Source organism: Arvicola amphibius, chromosome 2 (assembly GCF_903992535.2).
Source record: "Arvicola amphibius chromosome 2, mArvAmp1.2, whole genome shotgun sequence".
Taxonomy (NCBI): Eukaryota; Metazoa; Chordata; class Mammalia; order Rodentia; family Cricetidae; genus Arvicola; species Arvicola amphibius.
Window position 1 is genome coordinate 131,275,889 of NC_052048.2, and position 21,884 is coordinate 131,297,772.

A 21,884-nucleotide genomic window follows, 5' to 3' on the forward strand; every position below is an offset into this window, starting at 1 on the left:
GGATTAAAGGCGTGCGCCACCACTGCCCGGCCACACCTTTAAATGTTAATTGAAGGGCAACGGGATGATTTACCTCTAAAGACACTGCTTCAAGTCTGATGACTCAGCTTAGTCCCCCAGGAGAGGACCAACTCCTGCAAGTTGTCCTCTGACTTCCACGTGTGCTCCTTGCAAAATAGAAACAGAGAACTAAAATGTAATTAACAAATTCTTAGTTTAAAAAATTGAGTCTAGGGATATAGTTGAGTGGCGGAGTGCATGGGACCCCTATGTTCAATCACCAGTGCTGCCAAAATAATAGTAATAATAATTGCTGGTTTTTGAGGTCTTGTTTAAAAACTTTTCTCCAGGGACTGAAGAAATGGCTCAGAGGTTAAGAGCATTGCCTGCTCTTCCAAAGGTCCTGAGTTCAATTCCCAGCAACCACATGGTGGCTCACAACCATCTGTAAAGGGGTCTGGTGCCCTCTTCTGGCCTGCAGGCATACACACAGACAGAATATTGTTTACATAATAAAATAAATATTTTAAAAAACTTTTCTACATATTCCCTCCTATATTTTAACATTCTTAAGTTTTGCTTTCCATCTGGAATTTATTTTTGTATGTCATGTGGGTAGGGTTTTAACTTTATTTTTTCCATCTGTTTAACCATTTACTGAAAGCCCACTAATTTGTTATACCATCCCTGTCATAAATCAAGCTTTCGTATACATATGGGCCTCTTCTTAAGACAGTTTCCTATTTCATGAATATTAAATTTCACATCTGAGCTCAGAAACGCAGGTATCTGCAATGGGAATGATATGTAGGCCAGGAGGCCTAATTCTCGTGGTGGTGATAACTCAGACCTCAGACCCGTCCATTCGCTCGCGCCGCAGGGCTCATTTTCAATATATGTAAAATGACAATCGGTTCTCTGAGTCACCGGTCCCTTTTAATGTAATGAAATTTATAGACATTTCTCAGGAAAAAAATGCATATATATCAAATTTTATATATAATTTCAGGGTCCCTATGGGGTCCTGGAGGCTCTAACATGGTTTGGTTTGGCTTGGCTTTGGTTGCTGTTTTGTTTTTCAGTGTTTGAAGGCAGGGTTTCACTTGGCCCTGACTGGCTTTGAATTCCTGGTCCTCTTGTCTCAGACCCCTGGGTACTGGGACTATAGATATGAGTCACCATGTCTACTGTCATAATTTCTATGTCTCCAGGTTACCAGTCTGTGTGCCGGCTGGCCCCATTGGTCATCCTCCTGCCTCATCCTTTTTGCCTTGTGCTTGAGCTCTGGGTGTGAGCCACTGAGCTTCACTGAGCCTAGCTCTCCCTCCTCAGAGGCTTCCTTCTCGGTCGTCTCACTTGTGCATCCATTGCTCTGGTGACTCCTCGCAGCCAGGGTGACATCAGCAGGTCATCTCACTATCAACCCTCTCAGGTACTCAGTAGCGCCGCCACCCTCTTTCCCTGTCTTTTCAAGACGGGGTGAACGAGGCAGCTGGAGCTGGCCTACATAGGAGGCTCTGACCTCAAACCCCCACTCTTTCTGAGGGCTGGGTTATAGCAGTGTACCGCCATTTCTCCATGAGATCCTCTATCCAGTTGCCTATAAAGCCAAGTAAAACACTTATAATTCTAGACAAGTTTATTGACAGTATTTCTCTGTGTAGCCTTAGCTGTTCCTGACTGTCCTGGAACTCTCTCAGTAAACCAGGCTGGCCTCAAACTCACAGAGATCCACCTGCCTCTGCCTCCTGCATGTTGGGGTTAAAGGTGTGTGCCACCACACTTGGCAAGACCCAGTTTTTTAAGCATCTTAGAAAAATCGTGCAATATTGGTCATTTGTGGTCCCCATTGAAACCCCTGGACTGATAAAATGTTCCTAAATCCCAACATGATTATAAACCCAGCATTCTAGAGACCAACTGCAGCCCTCCACATGGTGGGGTTCGCTCTTCTTACCCTGTCTTCTTTGCAGTGGATCTGATTGGCGGCTACAACATTGGTACTATCAGTCACGAGAGCCGTGTGGATTGGCTAGAACTTAATGAGACTGGGCACAAGCTTCTCTTCAGGGATCGGAAACTTCGTGTGAGAAGGGTTACTAGAGTTTTAGGCCGGGCTGGTCCACAAGCTGTTACCAGGGACTGTGGGGGCAATGCAGGACATTAGCATAGCAAAGTGGACCAAGGATAGTCTAAACCCTGTCAGAACCTGACCTAGGGACCCTGACAGAGACTGTTTACAGGCTGCTTCCCCTCCTCAGGTCCAGCCACCCTTTGCCCCATCCCACTGCCGCAGTGTGCTTCAGCCACACTGAGCTGAAGGCATGGGCGCTGACTCGAGCAGTCTCCTGTCAGGTTGGCATCACAAAGAGGTTCGCTTTTCTTGTGATGCTTCATTCCAGTGAGAGCCACACTGCAGACTGTCAGCTCACTTAGTAAGAACCTATACTCTACAGTCTGACCTTCACCTGACCATACCTTGAATTAGGTCGTGGCTTGTTTGGTCATCTCATACTTGACCAGTCAGGATATACAAACTTAGCACAAACTCCAAGGGCTGGCAACTCAACACATAACTGACTGGTGGGTCATTTTACCGTGGGGGAAATGGGCAGAACCAAATGACATCACCGCACGCCCTCCTAATTGTGCTGTCTCCCTCTCCAGTTGCATTTGTATGATATTGAAAGCTGCTCCAAGACAATGATCCTCAACTTCTGCTCCTACGTGCAGTGGGTTCCCGGGAGCGATGTGCTGGTAGCCCAGAACCGAAACAGCTTATGTGTGTGGTACAACATTGAGGCCCCTGAGAGAGTCACCATGTCCTCTATCAGGGTGCGTTGGTGCCGGGGGTGGGGGGCCCGGTGTGTCGCTCTCACTCAGCGCTCCCAGGAGAAGCGTGTGGAGACCCTGCGGTGTTCCCTGCCCACCACCCACAGTCGCTAGGATAAAACTGGCAAGCGAAACTTTCACCCCCTCCCCATACTGGCCTGGCCTCAAGAATTATCCTTGCTTGCGTTTCCTGACCTTGTATTGCATTCCTAGAGATGAGGCCACATTCCAGTGGCCCTGGGACTGTATAAAGTCACCATATGGCATTCTTTGTATTCTAAAAGACAGACCCCAGTAGGAGGGATGGTTCCATGCCATCATCCTTGTCCTTGGCCATTCAAAATCCCTCCTTTTTCAAATTACACATAAAACACTCTTTACTGTCCTATCATAACACCCCCCCACACACACACACCACACACCACACACCACACACACACCACACACACCACATACCACACATACACACCACATACACACATACACACCACACAACACATATACCACACACACACCACACACACATCCCTCACACACATACCACACACCACAGACACACACACACACACACACACACACCACACATACCACACACTCATATGCAAGCCCTTGAAGGCTCAAGTTAGCCACCATGTAATTTTCTCTCCCCACAAATAATATAGGACCTTGCAAGGCTTTGACTTTGGTTACCTCTCTTTTTTCTTTGTTGAACAATATTTTCATTCTAACCTTTAAATTTTTAAATTACATGTATTTATTTTGTGTATGTGTGTATGCATCTATGGAGGCCAGAGGACAACTTGTGGGAGTCTGCTCTTCCCACCATGTGGGTCCTGGGAGTGGATGCAGGCCAACAGGCACCTCTACCTGTTGAACCTTCTCTCTGGTTCTTAGTGCTAATCTTCATTGTTGCGGCTGCTCCTGCTGTGCCAGAATCAAACCCAGGCTTCAAGCACACTGCACAGTATTTACCACTGCGCTTTTAAACTACACACAGTGGGGTTCCAGGAGTAGTAAAGGGTTTCCTTTAGTTTTGATGGGTTTTTTGTTTTTGTATTTTGTTTTATTTTTCTTTCTTTTTTGTGTGTGGGTTTTTTGTTTGTTTGGTTGGTTGGTTGGTTTGGTTTGGTTTGGTTTTGGTTTTTGAGGGTTTTTTAAAAAAATATTTATTTATTTATTTAAGAAAGAAAACAAACTATCTTTTTTCATTTTACATGCCAATCCCAGTTCCCACTCCCTCCCCTCCCTCCCATTCTCCTGCCTTTACCTCCTGAGTACTTGAGTGCAGGATTACAGACCTGGGCCGGCATGCCTTGCTATAAGATTTTTTTTTAACTCCCAAAATGGGCATCATTCATATTCAATTTCTCATTCTTTCTCTCCTCTCCTTCTTCCCTGAATGACCTGGAACTGAAACTTGTAACCCAGGCTGGCTTCCCTGAGTGCTGGTATCACAAACACGGGCCACCACACATGATTTATGACACTATTACCTTATATGGACAGAACTTAGATTTCCCACCAGCATATTTCTTCCTACTTTTTCTTCTTGCAGTGTGAGTCTCCCCTCAGGAATTAATTTTCTGCCTGGAGAATATCACTTAGAAATCCCTTTGGTGAGGGTCTCTTTAGTAGAAGATTATACTCTCTCTCAGGTTTTGATGATCTGAAAGTAGTTTTGTTTAGCTTTTGTTCTAAAAACACTTTGGGATTCAGTACCCAACTTCAGACTGACAGCTTTTCTTAGCTTTTTGTAACGTTATCCCAATAGATAACTTGTGTGTTGTGCACATGTGTGCAGTGCCAGCTGAGGCCAGAAGAGGGCATCAGATCCCTAAGAGCTGGAATTACCTGCCACTTGCTGTGAGCGCCCATGTGTGCTGGGAACCAAGCTTGGGCTCTGCCTTAGCAGTCAGTGTTCTTCATCTCTGAGCTGTCTACTCTAGCCCTTTGGTTGCTCCTAAAACCTACTTTTTTTTTTTTTGATGTTTTGACACTTGACTACAATTTTTGTACATAGTATTTTTCCTCATGAAGGGGTCTTGCCATATAGCACAGACTGGCCTCAGATTTCAGAGCTCAGGCTGCCCTGCCTCTTGAGAGACAGGGACTGTAGTCAGAGGCCACCCATTGGGTTAGAGGGTTTGGGGTTGTTTTTGCAGTGGATGGCTAGCGACTGAACCTGTGCATTAGAAGTGAATTCTCTAGTCTGAGCTGTACCCCAGCCTTTTTACGTGAATTTAAGTGGTAGCCCACGTAGCACATGTTGTGGTTCACGTGGTTCCGAACACACACATTGTGCTCAGTCTTGGGAACTTCTCAGCCACTCTCTCTCCCAGGAATTGTGACTCGGCATAGGCTGCATTTCTTGTTCCGTCTTGTTTGCCTTTTCAGCTTCTTCTGTGTCTCCTTCTTCTGCTCCATGAACATTCCAGATAACATCTTCAGATCTCTCCTTCAGCTCATTGGCTCACTCTTTTCCTTGTCTGCTGCTTACGCCACAATTGGGGTTTTGCTTCAGAGTCATATTGGGCCAGGAACTTGTCCATGTTCAATGTCTCAGGCTTCACTTCCATAAAATTTTTTGATTCTTTTTTCAGTATGCCCAGCCACTCCAGTCTTTCCTTAGTTAATTTTTCATGTCATTTTTATATCTTCAAATATGTAATATTTAATTTTATTACAAAGCATTATCTATAACTGCTATTTTAATATCTAAAATGCTTAAAGACCTAAAATTATTGTTTATAATTACAATTTATTCTTTCATACTGGTTGTGTTGTATGTGCCTGTGCTTGCACACATACACCAACATGTTACTCTGAAGGCAGTCTCTACTTGTTTTCCTGCTGAGATGGTTGTTTGCTTCTGTAGCAGTCAGAATCCATGTTAAGGCTGTGCTCCACTTGCTTTGGTGCCCTTTGCTACAGAACGGGCCAGGCCGGGTTTACTCAGAGACTCTCCCACTCAGCCCATCCACGTGCTGAAGGGCCCGAGGCTCATTTTCAGGTACATGCATTTGCCTTTAGAGCAGCACTCCCTTTCCTGGCTGCTCAGATTTTAGCTTCTTGGCCTTTGCTCTTCTGTCTGTTCTCTTTTTTTTATTGTTTATTCATTTTTATTTATTTATTTTTTTGGTTTTTCAAGGCAGGGTTTCTCTGTAGCTTTGGAGCCTGTCCTGAAACTAGCTCTTGTAGCCCAGGCTGGCCTTGAACTCACAGAGCTCCCCCTGCCTCTGCCTCCCAAGTGCAGGGATTAAAGGCGTTGGCCACCACCACCCAGCTAAAAAATGTCATTTTACTGATTTGTTTTGTTTGTTTGTTTGTTTGTTTGTTTTTTAATTTTTTAAAGAGGGATGGGTAGCATAGGGTGGAGAACACTCTTAGTGATTTTGTCACATGAGCTGAGCGGTGCATGAAAAGAAAAAGTATGTTCTGGGTTCAGGTTCAAGTTGTAATTTAACTGGAGGACCCCCAAGAATATCTCAGTCTGGGGCCTGGGGAATGGTTCCATGGATAAAGGTGCTTGCTGCCAAGCCTGATGACTTGAGTTCAGTCTTCAGAGCCCACATGTATGGACACACATGCTAAATAAGTAAATGTGAAAAAGTAATTATGTAGATATATATTACAGGGTTTCTCTGTGCAGCCCTGGCTATCCTGGAACTCATTGTGTAGACCAGGATAGCCTCAGACTCACAAAGATCCATCTGCCTCTGCCTCTTGAGTGCTGGGATTAAAGGTGTGCACTACCACAGCCCGACAAAATAATATACTTTAAAAAGAATATCAGGGGGCTGGAGAGGTGGCTCAGAGGTTAAGAGCATTGCTTGCTCTTCCAAAGGTCCTGAGTTCAATTCCCAGCAACGACATGGTGGCTCACAACCATCTGTAATGGGGTCTGGTGCCCTCTTCTGGCCTGCAGGCATACACACAGACAGAATATTGTATACATTATTGTGTATAAATAAATAAATAAATATTTTAAAAAAAAGAATGTCAGTCTAAGAGTTGAGAAGATAACTCATTTGGTAAAGTGCTTGCTGTTCAAGCACAGGGACCTGAGTTTGAGGCCAGAACATACAGCAAGAAAGTGAAGCGTGTTGGTGCACACTTAAATCCCAGAGCTGGAGAGGCAGAGACAGGCAGACCCCTAGGGCTCAGCCCAGCTTACTTGGTAAATTCCAGGGACGAGCTGAGATCCTGGTTCAAGAAAGAAAGGGTGGAAGCAGCTGAGGAATGACACCCGAGCGTGTCTTCTGGCCTGCTCACACGTACGAGCACAGTCATGTGTACACATCCAGTCACACGCGCACCCACAGTCTGTGCGTGCACACACACCCCTAGTCTGTTTACTGCTGAAGAACTGACGCCACTCCTTGTACACTGTGCAGGGTGACGTTGTAGGTCTGGAGCGAGGTGGAGGGAAGACAGAGGTGATGGTGACCGAAGGGGTGACTACTGTGGCCTACACCCTGGACGAGGGCCTGATTGAGTTTGGAACAGCCATCGATGACGGCAACTACACCCGGTGAGAGCTGCTCATAGCCAGGGTGGGCTTAGGGGACGCCTGCAGTGACCCATTAAACTCTCACAGCTCAATGGGGCCCTGTAATCATGGGAGGAGCTTGGACAAAGGGCAGTGTGTCTGGCCTTTCTTCCCCCCTCCTGCTGCCCCAGCAGCACAAGGGTTCTTCTCTGCCCCTCCAGATCCTACTTCATTCCTGTGTTTTCTTCCCTTCCTCTCCAGGGCAACAGCCTTCTTGGAGACCCTGGAGATGACCCCAGAAACAGAGGCAATGTGGAAGACCTTGAGCAAACTGGCCCTGGAGGCAAGGCAGCTCCACACTGCTGAGAGGTGAGACCGTGTGGAACTGAATGCTGGCAACTAGGAGGCCTGTGGGTAGTCACCTCTGGGCTGCTTCTGTCCTGTGTGTGGGCACTGCTTCCCACCCACACACCCCACCAACAGTATGAGCCCTCCCTGGTGCACATACTCCAAACACCCTCCTACTCTAGATCAATATATCTTTTTAAAAAAAAGTTGTAAATTCTGTGAATAAGAATGTCAGTGTGTGGGTTTGTGCACGTGAGTGCTGGTGCCTGCCAAGGTCAGAAGAGAGTTGAACCTTCTGGAGCTGGAGTTCCAGGCGGCTGCGAGCCGCCTTTGATGAAGGTGCAGGAGCCAAGCTCCAGTCTCTACAAGAGCAGTGCACACTCCTGATTGCAGAGCCGACCCTCTAGCTCTGAATGTGCCTTAATGTTTGAGCTTCTCCTTTGCAAGGTTCTCCTTTAAGACATTGTTTCTTGTTTGTATTATTACTGTTTATATATTTAAAGTTTTTACGTTTTTAAGATTTAGTTACTTTGAACTGGGTGTGTTTTAGTCACTTTTCTATTACTGTGGCAAAACACCGTGACCAAGGCAGCCTATAAAAGAAGCACAACATGAGCTTACAGTTCCATGGTGGGTGCAGTGCAAGCATAGTGGCCTGGACAGCTGAGAGCTCACATCCGGAATCAACAAACAGACAGCACTGGAGATGGCAGAAAGCTTTTGAAACAGCAAAGCCTCACCCCAGTGACAAACCTTCTCCAACAAGGCCACACCTCCCAATCCTTCCCAAACAGTTCCACCTCCTGGGGACCAAGTCTTCAGACATCTGAGCCTGTGGGAGGCAGTCCCATCCACACTGCCACAATGTGTATGTGTGGGGGTCCATGTGTGGGTGTGTCCACATGAATGATGGTCCCTGCAGAGGCCAGAGGTGTAGGATCCCCTGGAGCGAGAGCTTCAGGCAGTTGTGAGCCTTCATATATAGGTACTGGGAATTGAACTCAGGTCCTCTGCAAGAGCAGAACACACTCTTAACCACTAAGCCATCTCTGCAGCCTGCCCAAGCCTTTTTAACATACCTGTGTGTCTTTCCTGGGTGTGACACAGAGGTAATGAACACATTTGGGACCTCAGATTCCTTGAGTTCAAATGTTGGTTCAACTTTTCATCTTGTATAAACTTAGAGAGGTCATTCACCCTTTCCAGCTCTGGGATTTGGTTTTCTTTATATAACATGGAGGCACTGATGACAGTATTTACCACACAGTATTATAAAGGAGAGTGGCGATGGTAATGGTGGTGAAGAACAAGAAAGAATCTGCAAAAGGCTTAGATGTAAGGGCTCAGTAATGTCAGCTGCTTCTGGGAAGCAGCTTGAGCTTTTTCATATATACCCCTCCTCCCTTGACCCCATGTAAACTGTCCGCAAGTTCTAAGGACTCTACCTTGTCTGTCTGTCTGTCTGTCTGTCTACCTCTCTATATCTATCTATCTATCTATCTATCTATCTATCTATCTATCTATCTCCACCTGTTTCTATCCCTCTGTCTGTCTGTCTGTCTACTTTTTACCTTTTAAGGTGTATTTATTTTATTTTTACGTGTATGACTGTTTTGCTTACATAGGTACCCATGGAGGTCAGAAAAGGGCATCAGATCCCTTGAAACTGAAGTTACAGGTGGTTGTGAGCCACCTTGTGGGTGCTGGGAACCAAACTCAGGCCTCTACCAGAGCAGTGCTCTGAACTGCCAAACCATCATTCCAACCCCAATATTGTTTTTTTGTCTTGTTTTTTTCAGATTTTGTTTTTAAGCAAAGTCTTGTGTAGCCCAGGCTGGCCTCAAATTTCATATATAGCCAAGGGTGACCTTGGAGTTCTGATCCTCCTGCCTCTTCCTCTCAGTGCTGAGATTGCAGGCTTGCACTGCCTCGCCAGTTTATTCCGTGGTGGAGGTCAGCCCAGAGCTTAGTGAGCACTAGAGTGAGCTGAGCCACACCCCACCCAGGTCATAGTCTTCACACATACTCCACCAGTGCAGGCCACCAGCATCTCCCACCTCAGTCGTACAAAAGCCTCTTCCCTAGCCTTACTGATGTTAGCCTTGTCCTTCAAAATCTGTGTATCACACAGTGGGGACCCACAGCGTAGACCAAGTTGACCTCAAACTCAGTGATCTGCTCAGATTCCCCAGTGCTTAGGTTAAAAACCTGTGCCACGACATTTGACCTATTTTTTTGACTAAGGGGCTAGAGAGATGGCTCATCAGTTAAGAGCACTGGTTGCTCTTCCAGAGGCCCAGGATTCAATTCCCAGGACCCACCTAGAAACTTACAGTCTTCTGTAACTCCAGTCCATGGGATCCAATGCCCTCTTCAGGCCTTGGGGAAAACCAGGCATGCATGTGGTGTACAGACCACATGGAACATAGACATACATGCAGACAAAATGCCCATACACATAAAATAAATATTTTTTAAAACATCAATATAGGACCAGCAAGATGGCTCAGTGGTTAAAAGGTCTTGCTGCATAAGCCTACTACTGATGAGCATTCAATCCCCAGAACCCACAGTAGACGGAGAGAATCAACTCCACAAGCACAGCATAACACAGGCATGCCTGCATTCACACACATGTAATACATACACACAAATAATAACTAAAATAATTTTTAAGACCATCAATTAGAGGGCTGGGGCTTGCCTAGCATGCATGACGTCCAGCTTTGATCCCCAGCACCACATATGCCAGACATTGTAGCACTTGCCTATAATTTCAGCATTTGGGAGGTGGAGGCAGGAGGATCAGAAACTCCTTGACTATATAACAAGTTCAAGACCAGCATGGGCTACATGAGACCCTGTACATAACACAACAACCATAAACCCACTGTGTTGTATAACTGTTTTGCCTAGAATTTTCCAGTAGTTTACTCTTATATTTGATATAAACCTAGAATGCTTGCTGTGGCCATGGTGCAAGTATTTGCCTCTGCTTTCTTATGCCAGTTATCTACTTGCCCAGCAGCTTCTAGCCACATTGTACCCCTTGGCTCTGAGCATGCCCTCCTCATCCTTGCTGGGTGTGTTGGACAGCCATCCGCTCTGCCATGTCTTGCCATTACTAACTCCCTTAACTTTTTTTTTCTATTGGCATAGATTAAGCATATGCACTAATGGGTTTCCTTATGGTGTGTAATGCATTTTTACCATATTCACCCCATTGTCCTCTCCTGTCCCCTCTCACTGCCTCTGATCTCCTTCTTCCCAGCTAGCCCCCCTGCTACCTTTGGCTTTTAATGATTCCGTGAGTTTCTTTTAGAGTTGCTTACACGAGCATGGGTGGGTGAGGGGTTACTTACAGGAGTGTAGAGAGGGGTTGCTTACAGGGGTGTGGGTAAGGGGTTGCTTACAGGGGTGTGAGTGAGGAGTTGCTTACAGGAGCATGGGTGGGTGAGGGGTTGCTTACAGGGTGTGGGTGAGGGGTTGCGTACAGGGGTGTGGGTGAGGGGTTGCTTACAGGGGTGTGAGTGAGGAGTTGCGTACAGGGGTGTGGGTGAGGGGTTGCTTATAGAAGTGTGGGCACCTTACCAGTGGTTACACCACTAAAGAAAGTGTCTTTCCCTCCCCCACCAACCATTAACTGCCCTTAGATCCTGAGGAAGGGCTGGGGCCTCGTGAGTGTCTCCATCCCCGTAACAGGCTATGTAGTCCCCACATGGCAGAGCCATGTCATACCTGGAAGACAACATCCTCCCTTTCTTCCAACTCTTACATCCTTCCCATCCCTCTTCCATGGTGTCCCCTGAACTTTGATACATATGTACCATTATGGCTGAGCATTCAACAGTCCCCACCCTCACTACTCCGACCAGTTATGTCCCTGCAGTTACATTTGCCACTGCACGCTGACGCTCCTCTGGCCAGCGCTGACCGCAGGCAGCACCGATCGAGGGGCATAAATGTGATTATCTGGAGGGCAATCTGGTGAGCTCATCATGTACATTTAGCAAAAAGTAACAGCGCTCGCTTCCCAACTAGGGCCTGTGACTTCCGGTCACAGACCCTGGACCAGTTCTACGGCACCAGATGTGAATTCCCTCTTACAGGGCAAGCCTGGAATCCAACGAGGAAACCCTTGGTTCCCCCCTTAACAGACTTGTCACTTTAGCAGTGAGCATATTTTTGCCTGGCCAGTGACTAGCTGCTTCTTGTAGTCCGGTCCCAGCCAATGTCAGTGTCTTGGCCACTGTGACAGCTGCTCATTTTACTTTTCATTCTCTCCTTGTCTTTGCTCGTGGACTATTATCTGTCTCCACAGGAACGGAAAATCCCTGAGAGCAAGGCTTTTACCTTCCTGTGCCTCTTTGGCTTTCTGTGACGGTCAGCAGTGTTGGCACACACTAGCTGCCACTCCTTATTTGTTGAGTCAGTGACTGATGTCAGCCCTGTACTAATGTAACGTTGGTGTCATTGCCCTCTGTTCTGCAGGTGCTTTTCTGCTCTGGGTCATGTGGCCAAAGCTCGATTCCTGCACGAGACCAATGAGATTGCAGATCAGGTGTCCAGGGAATATGCAAGTATCATCCTCTTGCCTCATTCAGTCTCCCAGGCTGGAGTTTCTGTTAGTTTTCTTCCCTGATTCCTACTTTCCCAGCCTCTAGCTTCCACCCTACCCACTTTGGAATTGCCTGTGAAACCTCAGGCTGCTAAGTCCCTTAAAGATCTTCTCAAGCCTGTTAGCCCCCATGTCCTCCTGGCCTTCCTGTGTCTACCTGCGCCGAATGACCAAACCTCCTTTTCCATGTAGGGTGGAGAAGGAACTGACTTCTATCAGGTCCGAGCACGACTGGCCATGCTGGAAAAGAACTACAAACTAGCAGAGATGATCTTCTTGGAACAGGTAAGGGGAGAAGAGGGATAAGATGGAAGAAGGGATTTGGGATGGGGAGAAAGGATGAAAGACCAAGACTTGCAAAATTTTGGAAAGAACTTTAAGGTTTAGAGAGTTCATCCCACGCCTTCTTTAGGTTTTCAGTTTCTCCTCTGTTAGTCTTTTATTTTGTTTATTTTTATTATTATTTTTTTTTGAGACAAGGTTTCTCTGTGTAGCTTTGGAGCCTGTCCTAGAACTCACTCTATAGACCTGGCTGGCCTCAAACTCACAGAGGTCCACCTGCATCTGCCTATCAAGTGCTGGGATTAAAGGCGTGCACCACCACCGCCCAGCCTCCTCTGTTAGTCTCTATCTAGGCAAGCATCCTTCTTTAGTCTTTAATTTCTTCTTCCTTTCAAAAAGTATCTTAGGGGCTGGAGAGATGGCTCAGTGGTTAAGAGCACTGACTGCTCTTCCAGTGGTCCTGAGTTCAATTTCCAGCAACCACATGGTAGCTCACAGCCATCTATAATGAAACTTGGCACCCCCTTCAGGCATCTGGGCACACATGGAAGGAATGCTGTACACATAATAAATAAATAAATCTTTATTTTAAAAAAAGTATTTTAGCTCCTCTCTACTCCAGAACGTTGTCTTTACAACCTTTTATTTCATTTGTTTGTTTGTTCATTGGTCTTTGCAATTTTTATGCACAGGGTAGAACCAAGTTTAGTGGCACCCCAAAACATAGTCTGAGGAGCCTTCATTAAGATAAATTGCTCCAAGTACCGGTGCAAACAAGGAGCCCAGAATCTTAAGCTTCTTTTAGTCTATAATAAATTCATCACTGAGTCAGGTGCATAGCTCAGTGGTTGATCTTGGGCTTAATATCAAAGCACTCAGTTCAGTTTTCGATGCTCACACACACATGTTCATGCCTGGCATCTTAGACAGTCTGAGCAGGACTTATTGATGGTCTGCCTTCCCGGGGTCCTCTTCTTCTGTGTGAATGCTTTCAACCCTTAGAACGCTGTGGAGGAGGCCATGGACATGTACCAGGAGCTACACGCTGGGATGAGTGTATCGCTGTGGCCGAGGCCAAGGTATTGTTCTGTCTCCTCTGCATGATTGTTCACGACTTGGCATCACCAATTTTAGCTATCTTTCTAAGGAAGCCATAGGATCTGGAATGGGGCTGGGGCTGTCTGATAAGGTGAGGGATAACATATTGGTGGCATGGGAGGAGCCACACTGTACCAGAAGAGGAGCAGGAGAGACATGGAATCCCTAGCTCCTTCTGTGATGTCCAGGGACACCCAGCCCTGGAGAAGCTGCGCAGGGATTACTATCAATGGTTAATGGACACACAAACAAGAGGAGCGAGCAGGGGAACTGCAGGAGAGTCAAGGGGATGGGCTGGCAGCCATCAGCCTCTACCTCAAGGCTGGGCTCCCTGCCAAAGCTGCGCGGCTGGTGCTGACCCGCGAGGAGCTGCTGGCCAACACGGAGCTGGTAGAACACATCACCATGGCCCTCATCAAGGGGGAGCTCTACGAAAGGGTATGTGGGCTGCCTCTTTCGGTCCTTATCTGCAGGACCTGAACCCCACTCCCACCCAAGAGACCTGGGGGTCCATAACTCTCCCTGACTGCCAGCATTCCTTCGGGGAGCTGATTCCTGACTCTGTGTTCAGAGTTTCATTGTATGCATGTGTTGGCAGGCCGGTGATCTCTTTGAGAAGATTCGAAACCCACAGCGGGCCCTTGAGTGCTACTGTAAAGGCAATGCATTCATGAAAGGTACTAGCTGCTCATCAGCTGTCTTTACCACTGTATACTCCTGCCCACCCAGTATCCCGGCATCTCCTTCGGGACATCTCTTCAGGCTGACTGGCTTTGTTTCCTCTGCATTCCTCCACTTCTCACCCATCTGTCCATACTTAATCTCCCTGTCCTGTTTTCCTGGGTCCCATCCCTGGGATTCTGCACCAAGTGCCTCTTCTGTCTCTGGTAGCGGTTGAGCTGGCACGACTGGCTTTCCCAGTGGAGGTTGTGAGACTGGAGGAGGCCTGGGGGGACTACCTGGTGCAGCAGAAGCAGCTGGATGCAGCCATCAATCACTACATTGAAGCCAGGTATGGCGGCACAGGGCACAGGGATCTGGGCATGATGTGAGAAACTGTGAGCGAAGGAGGAGGCACAGCCTAAAGGAAGAGATCTCAAAATGTAGGTTAGAATGTGCTTGGGGTCTCTTTATTCCTTTCATCCTCCTCTCTCCTCATACATATTTAATGTCTTTCCTGACTATGCCAGGTGTTCCATTAAAGCAATTGAGGCTGCTCTGGGTGCCCGCCAGTGGAAGAAGGCCAATTTATATATTAGATCTCCAGGACCGAAACACTGCATCTAAATACTATCCTCGTGTGGCCCAGCACTATGCGTCTTTGCAGGAGTATGAGGTGAGGAGAAGTCCCGTTTTCTGCAGCTCTGAAGCAGTGCAGTGCAGGGTGGTAAGGACGTCCCCTAGAACAAGATATGGGGCAGCTCACCAAGCTCTTCCTGCTGGAGCGCAGCCATTATGTCCCTACCGTCATCCCAGCATGGCACAGCTGTGATCTCTAGCTCGCTTTCCTGTGCCAGCTCAAATGATTCTTCATGAATGACTCTAGCATAGCTAGTGTAGATCGCCCTGTGTGGCAGAAATGTGAGGCCCTTTAAGTTCTGCCTGAATAGGTGGCTCAGCAGTTGAGAACACTTGTGTGCAACTGGGAGAACCACGTGGTCTCGCATGTGCCTGTAGCCCCAGAGCTATGGGGGTGAAGACAAGAGAATCCCTAATGGGCTTGCTGGCCACCAGCCTAGCTAAAAAGTATATGCTCCAGCTTCAGAGACCAACCTGCCTCAAAGAAACAAGGCAGAGGGCAATAGAATTAACACTCTGTGCTCTTGCTCCTGTGTTTATGTGTATGCCTAACACATGTGCATACACCACACATACGTGCACCACACACACACACACACACACACACACTGCTTGATCTAGTGTTTCTCCTAGAGACACATTTTCTTGTACTCATCTTTTCTGCAGTATTACTACAAAGTGATATGCCAGGCTCTCCACCACCCCTATTGACATCTTTGCAATTTTAGATTGCTGAGGAGCTCTACACCAAAGGAGACCGGACCAAAGATGCTATAGACATGTACACCCAGGCTGGCCGCTGGGAGCAAGCCCACAAGGTAATGAATGAGCAGTGTCCATGAGGAAAGAACTCTGCGTGAGTGGCCACCATGTTGCCCTCACTCCTTGGTCTCCGATACCCCGCCTTTACTAGTTCCCTGAAAGCTAAGGAAGTACTAAAATACAGCCCTTGACGGTGTGGATCCTGTTCTCTTAGCCCACACTTCAGCTAGTGGACCTGGGAGCCAGGCATTCTGAACTACCATTCCAAAGCCCCTGAGCCCTTGACAGCGCTGCCATCTCCCCTACATTGCAGACCTCAGTAGAGTAAGCAGAGGTGTGGTAATGCAGTGTGTGCTGCATATCAGCCTCTTAGGCCTCAGCAGAATGGAGCTCTTCATGGGCTCCCGATGGACATTACATTGCCTGAACTGAGAATGACAATAACTAATGCCAGTCATTGTTGGTGGACTCGGAGTTCAAGAGCAGCTAAGGGGCTGGAGAGATGGCTCAGCGGTTAAGAGCATTGCCTGCTCTTCCAAGGTCCTGAGTTCAATTCCCAGCAACCACATAGTGGCTCACAACCATCTGTAATGAGGTCTGGTGCCCTCTTCTGGCCTTCAGGCATACACGCAGACAGAATATTGTATACATAATAAAATAAATATTTTTTTAAAAAAAGAGAGAGCAGCTAAGTTTCCATGTGGCCTGGCACCTGAACCTCTGGGTTCCATGTTCATAGCTGGCAATGAAATGCATGCGGCCAGAGGATGTGTCCGTGCTGTACATCACCCAGGCCCAGGAAATGGAGAAGCAGGGCAAAGTACCGAGAGGCTGAACGGTGAGTGTGGGGGAAGGGATGGTTCAGAGGACCTGTGGCCTCCTCCCAGAAGCAAGTAGCAGCAGGGATCTGGCTGTAGGAGGTTCCAGGTGCATCCCCTGTCTTCAGGCTGTATGTCACAGTAGAGGAGCCTGATCTTGCCATCACCATGTTCAAAAAGCACAAGTTGTATGATGATATGATCCGCCTGGTAGGGAAGCACCACCCAGATTCTACTCAGTGACACACACCTTCACCTGGGCAAGGTAAGCCTTTCTACCCCTGCCCATGCCTCCCAGCCAGTATCCATCACCCCTTCCATCATGATGCACTGCCCCAAAGGAGCTGGACCAGCCAGTATCCATCATCCCTTCCATCATGATGCACTGCCCCACAGGAGCTGGACCAGCCAGTATCCATCACCCCTTCCATCATGATGCACTACCCCACAGGAGCTGGAGGCAGAAGGCCGACTGCAGGAGGCTGAGTATCACTACCTTGAGGCCCAGGAATGGAAGGCAACTGTGAACATGTACCGGTCCAGTGGGCTCTGGAGGAGGCCTACCGGGTGAGGAGTTCATGCATCCCTCTTTCCTGTTCTTACATGACGAATTTTAACTAATGTCACAAAGACCTGAGTATTTCTGTCTGAAGTACAGCCATACCCGTCTAATAAAGCATTTACTTATAATTTTAAGGGCTTATGGCTTTCCTGAAGCCCATCCTCTGTCCCTAAACACTGTGACCCTACGTTAAGAGACCTGGAAGCTGGCCCTCTTCAGTACCAATCTCGAGCAGGATCCTGATCCTCATCACAGCTGGGGCAGGAGGCCAGAGACGACAAGGGGCAACTCTGCAGTGGGCAATGCTCTAGCAACTTTGCTTTACAGGTGGCCAAAGCCATGGAGGAGCCAATGCCCACAAACACGTGGCCTATCTGTGGGCGAAGAGTCTGGGAGGAGAGGCTGCAGTTAGACTGCTTAATAAGCTGGGGCTTCTAGAGGCTGCCATTGACCACGCTGCTGACAACTGGGGGGGTTTCGGGTGCAGTCTCCTCTCCTTCGGCTCCTTCCCACTCAGAGCAGCCCACACATAAGGAAAACTGACATGCAACTGAAAAGTAATTCCAAAAGCGGAAGCAGAGTTAAAACGTGAGCTAGGCATGGTGGTGCCAGTGTATAATCCTGCCACTTGCAGGTGTCCTGGAACTCACTTTGTAGGCCAGGCTGGCCTTGAACTCAGAGATCCACCTGCCTCTGCCTCCTGAGTGCTGGGACTAAAGGCGTGCGCCACCACTGTCTGGCACAAGTAGATCTCTTTGAGTTCAAGGCTGGCATGGTCTACACAGTGAGTGAGTCTCAGGCCAGGCAGCCAAGGTTACATAGTGAAACCCTGTATCGAGAGAGAGAGAGAGAGAGAGAGAGAGAGGGAGGGAGGGAGGGAGGGAGGGAGGGAGGGAGGGAGGGAGGGAGGGAGGGAGGAGAGAGAGATCGAGATCTTTGGAAGGGAGGTTGTTTAGGTGTTTATCAATGGTTCTAGAGAGACAGGTGGAGCAGGAACATAGAACCATACCTAAGTCAGTACCATTTCTGGGTCATCAAAGTAACTTCTGTTAAATGAAAATGTATATTTTTCTCTTTATCTTAGACAGTTTCATAAATACATACCAATGCATTGTGGGTCATACCCCTCCCCCCCAATTACCCTGTCTTATCCTCTCATTTCTGCTGGCCCCCAGCTAATCTCCCTCCTACTGTGATGTTCTTTTGTCTGCTTGTGAGCCACTGTTTGTAATTAGACTTGCCTGTGTGAGCGTGGGAGGGGGTTTTAAATACTGCAGCACACACACTAGATCCATGCAAGTGTCTGTATTTCTTAACAAATGTCACGAAGCCTGGGAGCAGAGTCACAGGCTGGGATTCCATAGTAGTCAGGAGAAGGGGTAGGGCTGCTCTTCCTTCCCTGGTGGTTGTCTTTTCTCTATTTCCTCTTCCTTCTGTATTACATACAAACTCTATCTACACCTTCCATTTCAGCTCCTTTGAATTTGCCTTTGAACTCTCTCGGCTAGCCCTCAAGCACAAAACCCCAGAGATTCATCTCAGATACGCCATGTACCTGGAGGATGAGGTACGGATGTAATTTAGTTCCCCCTTACCCCTGACCTCTGTGACCAGTTCAGTCCTGTCTTCCAGTTGACTGTGATGCCAGGCCCCTTCTCACCATATGTGACTATCTTTCTGTCTAGGGCAAATTTGAAGAGGCTGAAGCAGAATTCATCAGAGCTGGTAACCCAAAGAGGCAGTTCTCATGTGAGTTTCCCCACGTCGTTTCTGTTTACTTATGGGTTTGGAAATGCATGCATAGCACATGTGTGCGTCAGAGGGCAACTTGCAGGAGTTGGTTTCCTCCTTCTGCCATGTGGGTTCCAGGATTTGAACTCAGGTCATGAGTTTTGTGGCAAGTACCTTTACCCACTAAGCCATCTCCCCAGCCCCCCGCTGTTTGGTCCTGCTCTGGAATAGGATAAAGATACTGTCCTGGTATCTTTCATGGTCATCTTTACTTTTCAAAGCTCGCAGAATGAAACCAATAGCCCCTCAGTTGTACAGCTGTCTGTCTTCTACTACTGAGGCTTCAGACTTGTACTCAACTTCTTCTGTGTCCCCCATTTTGGGCAGGTTTGTCCACAACCAGGATTGGGAGGCAGCTCAGCGTGTGGCTGAGGCCCATGATCCTGACAGTGTTGCTGAGGGTACTGGTAGGTCAGGCCCGTGGGGCCTTGGAGGAGAAGGACTTTCAGAAGGCAGAAGGGTTGCTGCTTCGGGCTCAGAGACCAGGCCTGGCTCTCAATTATTATAAGGTGAGCCATATATTTGGGCCACAAAGGGAGGATGAGATAGTGAGAGGCCACAGATCTACACTGATTCCTGATGCTGAAGAGGGCAGGAGAGAGAAAGGACAGGCAAGAAAGGGAGGAGAAAGGCTAAGAAGTCAGGAACCCTGCCAGAGGAAGCCCTTCTGATACCTGCAAATCTGAGCAGGAGGCTGGGCTCTGGAGCGATGCTCTGCGGATCTGCAAGGACTACGTGCCTGGCCAGCTAGAGGCCCTGCAGGAAGAGTATGAGCGAGAAGCCACCAAGAAGGGGGGAAGGTGAGAAGCCATGCGTCCTGGCAGTGTTGTCAGGACCGGGTGGGCTGGACCCACACTGCCCCTGCCCAATCCTGAGCATTGAATATTCTCATCCCACAGAGGTGTGGAGGGACTTGTAGAGCAAGCACGACAGTGGGAACAGGCTGGAGAGTATAGCCGTGCGGTGGGACTGCTACCTCAAAGTTCGAGACTCAGGGAGCGGCGGCCCTGATGGAGAAGTGCTGGATGAAGGTGAGGCTCCGGACTGTCCTGGCTCTGGTTCCCACAGGTCCATTCCTAGTCAGCTGCCTGCCACAAACGTTCATCTCGATCCTCCTCTGCCTTTATTTCAAGTAACAGATATATCCTGGGTGCCTGCTATGCCTACTGGAGAGCCCCACAGCTGAAGACTAGAAGGGATGTAAGACAGACACCCCAGCCAGAAGTTAGGAGACTTAATTACTACCACATCTGAGCAAAGACTGAGGTGTATGAAGTGGAGTTCAAGACACATGAGCTTTGTGTGGGCTGGAGTAGTCCAGAAGGTTTCTCTGAGGAAGGAAGGACTTTGAATGGGAGCTGAAAGAGAAACTCCAGACCCCGGGGCATAGTTGAGGCCAGTACGAAAGCATGGCTGGTCCTCCAGCACCCCCACCTGATAGCTCCCCTTCAGCAGACAGAGCCAGCCCAGTACTCTTCGCCAAGCTGAAGACAAACTACTGGTCAGAGAAACAAAACTGATACATGTGTACATATGTCTGAGATAAGAAACTGACTCACGTAGTTATCAGAGTGGGCAAGTCCTAAGATGTGCATGGAGCCTGGCGAGCAGGCAGGCCAGGAGAGAAAGTGCTGTAGTCCCTGTCTGAGGCTGGCAGGCTGGAGACCCAAGAGTCAGCATTTCAGTTCCAGAGAGCAAGCAGGAAAAAGTCAGTGTCCCAGTTCAGACAAACATTTGGGCAGGAAGAGTTTTCCTTTACTCGGGGTTAAAGTAAGCCATTTGTTCAATTCAAGCTTTCAGCTGATTGGATGAAACCCATCTATATTAGGAAGGCCAATCTGCTTTACAGTTTAAATGTTAACCTCATCCAAGTACATCTACAGAAACACCCAAAGTTCTGTTTGAACAATGCCTACATTACTGTGCAGTCATCACGCAAAACTAACTGATAAGCCAACCCCATTTATTATCTTTGCAATTAGACATACATACATAGTTTAAATGGGTACAGGGAAATACGGGATTGGGAGTCCTGAGGGACTAAGGGGGTTCCTGGCCCTCTAAATAATACTGTTATGTTGATGCCCATGCAAGATGTCCTTAAGTTCTGGGGTCACTGAATAGGCCCCAGAGTGGAACAGGAAGTAAAGGGGCTGATGTTTGGTTGTGAGGTTTGAACAGACTTTAATCAAGCACTAAGCAGCCGATACCTTTTACAACATTCACTAAAGTCTGTGCAGGGCTGTCCCTTCAGGTTGGTCACAGGATGGGGAGAAAGCATGCTTTAAGCCTTGCTTACAGGGTTTGGCAGGGTAAGAAAGGAAAGGGAAAGGACAGGGGAACTGGTCTAGATAATAGCCAACTGCGTCAAATGGAAATTAAAATCAGTGAGGATGTCAGCATCCCAGTGGAAACAGAGAGTCAGACAAGCCGTCAAGGCATCGAGACCAGCACTGTCTGCTGGAAACACTGCGTACGCTGCGGTGTTACCGCAGTTTTTTCATACCTGTTCTTGAATAAGGTTAAAAAAAGAGAATTAAAAAGAATTGCAATACACCTAATTGAACATTTAAATGTTGACTGGAGGGATGGCTCAGTGGTTTAGAACAGTTGCTCTTCTTCCAGAGGACTCAGGTTATGTCCCCGTCACCCACATGGCAGTTCTCAACCATCTGAAACTCTAGTTCCAGAGAATCCAATGCCCTCTTCTAGTCTCCATGGCACCAGACACAGGGGAAAAATGCATGCAAAATGCCCATACACATAAAAATGAGCAAAATTGGGACTGGAGAGATGGCTCAGAGGGTAAGAGCACTGGCTGCTCCTCCAGAGGTCCTGAATTCAATTCCCAGCAACCATATGTTCACAACCATCTGTAATGCACTCTGGTGCCCTCTTCTGGCCTGCAGGCATATATGCAGCACAGAAACACTGTACACATAATCTTTTAAAAAAATTAGCAAAATCTTAAAGTATTGGAATTTC

General features: G+C 47.8%; 1 protein-coding gene across 1 annotated transcript in view; it reads left to right on the top strand.

Moving 5' to 3' along the window:
• The window catches only part of Ift172 (intraflagellar transport 172), a 39,803-nt gene that overhangs the window by 13,414 nt on the left and 4,505 nt on the right, over positions 1–21,884 (top strand). Inside the window, 31 exon segments of the mRNA XM_038318149.1 lie at positions 1,974–2,086; positions 2,668–2,835; positions 7,227–7,363; positions 7,583–7,690; positions 12,161–12,245; positions 12,480–12,572; positions 13,572–13,611; positions 13,614–13,648; positions 13,856–13,915; positions 13,917–14,105; positions 14,266–14,344; positions 14,559–14,679; positions 14,858–14,912; positions 14,914–15,003; positions 15,695–15,784; positions 16,468–16,545; positions 16,547–16,566; positions 16,675–16,777; positions 16,779–16,811; positions 16,998–17,097; positions 17,100–17,120; positions 17,436–17,577; positions 18,582–18,675; positions 18,794–18,833; positions 18,836–18,857; positions 19,227–19,299; positions 19,301–19,408; positions 19,590–19,699; positions 19,799–19,865; positions 19,867–19,905; positions 19,907–19,930. Of these exon segments, the coding sequence (XP_038174077.1) occupies positions 1,974–2,086; positions 2,668–2,835; positions 7,227–7,363; positions 7,583–7,690; positions 12,161–12,245; positions 12,480–12,572; positions 13,572–13,611; positions 13,614–13,648; positions 13,856–13,915; positions 13,917–14,105; positions 14,266–14,344; positions 14,559–14,679; positions 14,858–14,912; positions 14,914–15,003; positions 15,695–15,784; positions 16,468–16,545; positions 16,547–16,566; positions 16,675–16,777; positions 16,779–16,811; positions 16,998–17,097; positions 17,100–17,120; positions 17,436–17,577; positions 18,582–18,675; positions 18,794–18,833; positions 18,836–18,857; positions 19,227–19,299; positions 19,301–19,408; positions 19,590–19,699; positions 19,799–19,865; positions 19,867–19,905; positions 19,907–19,930 (2,537 nt within the window).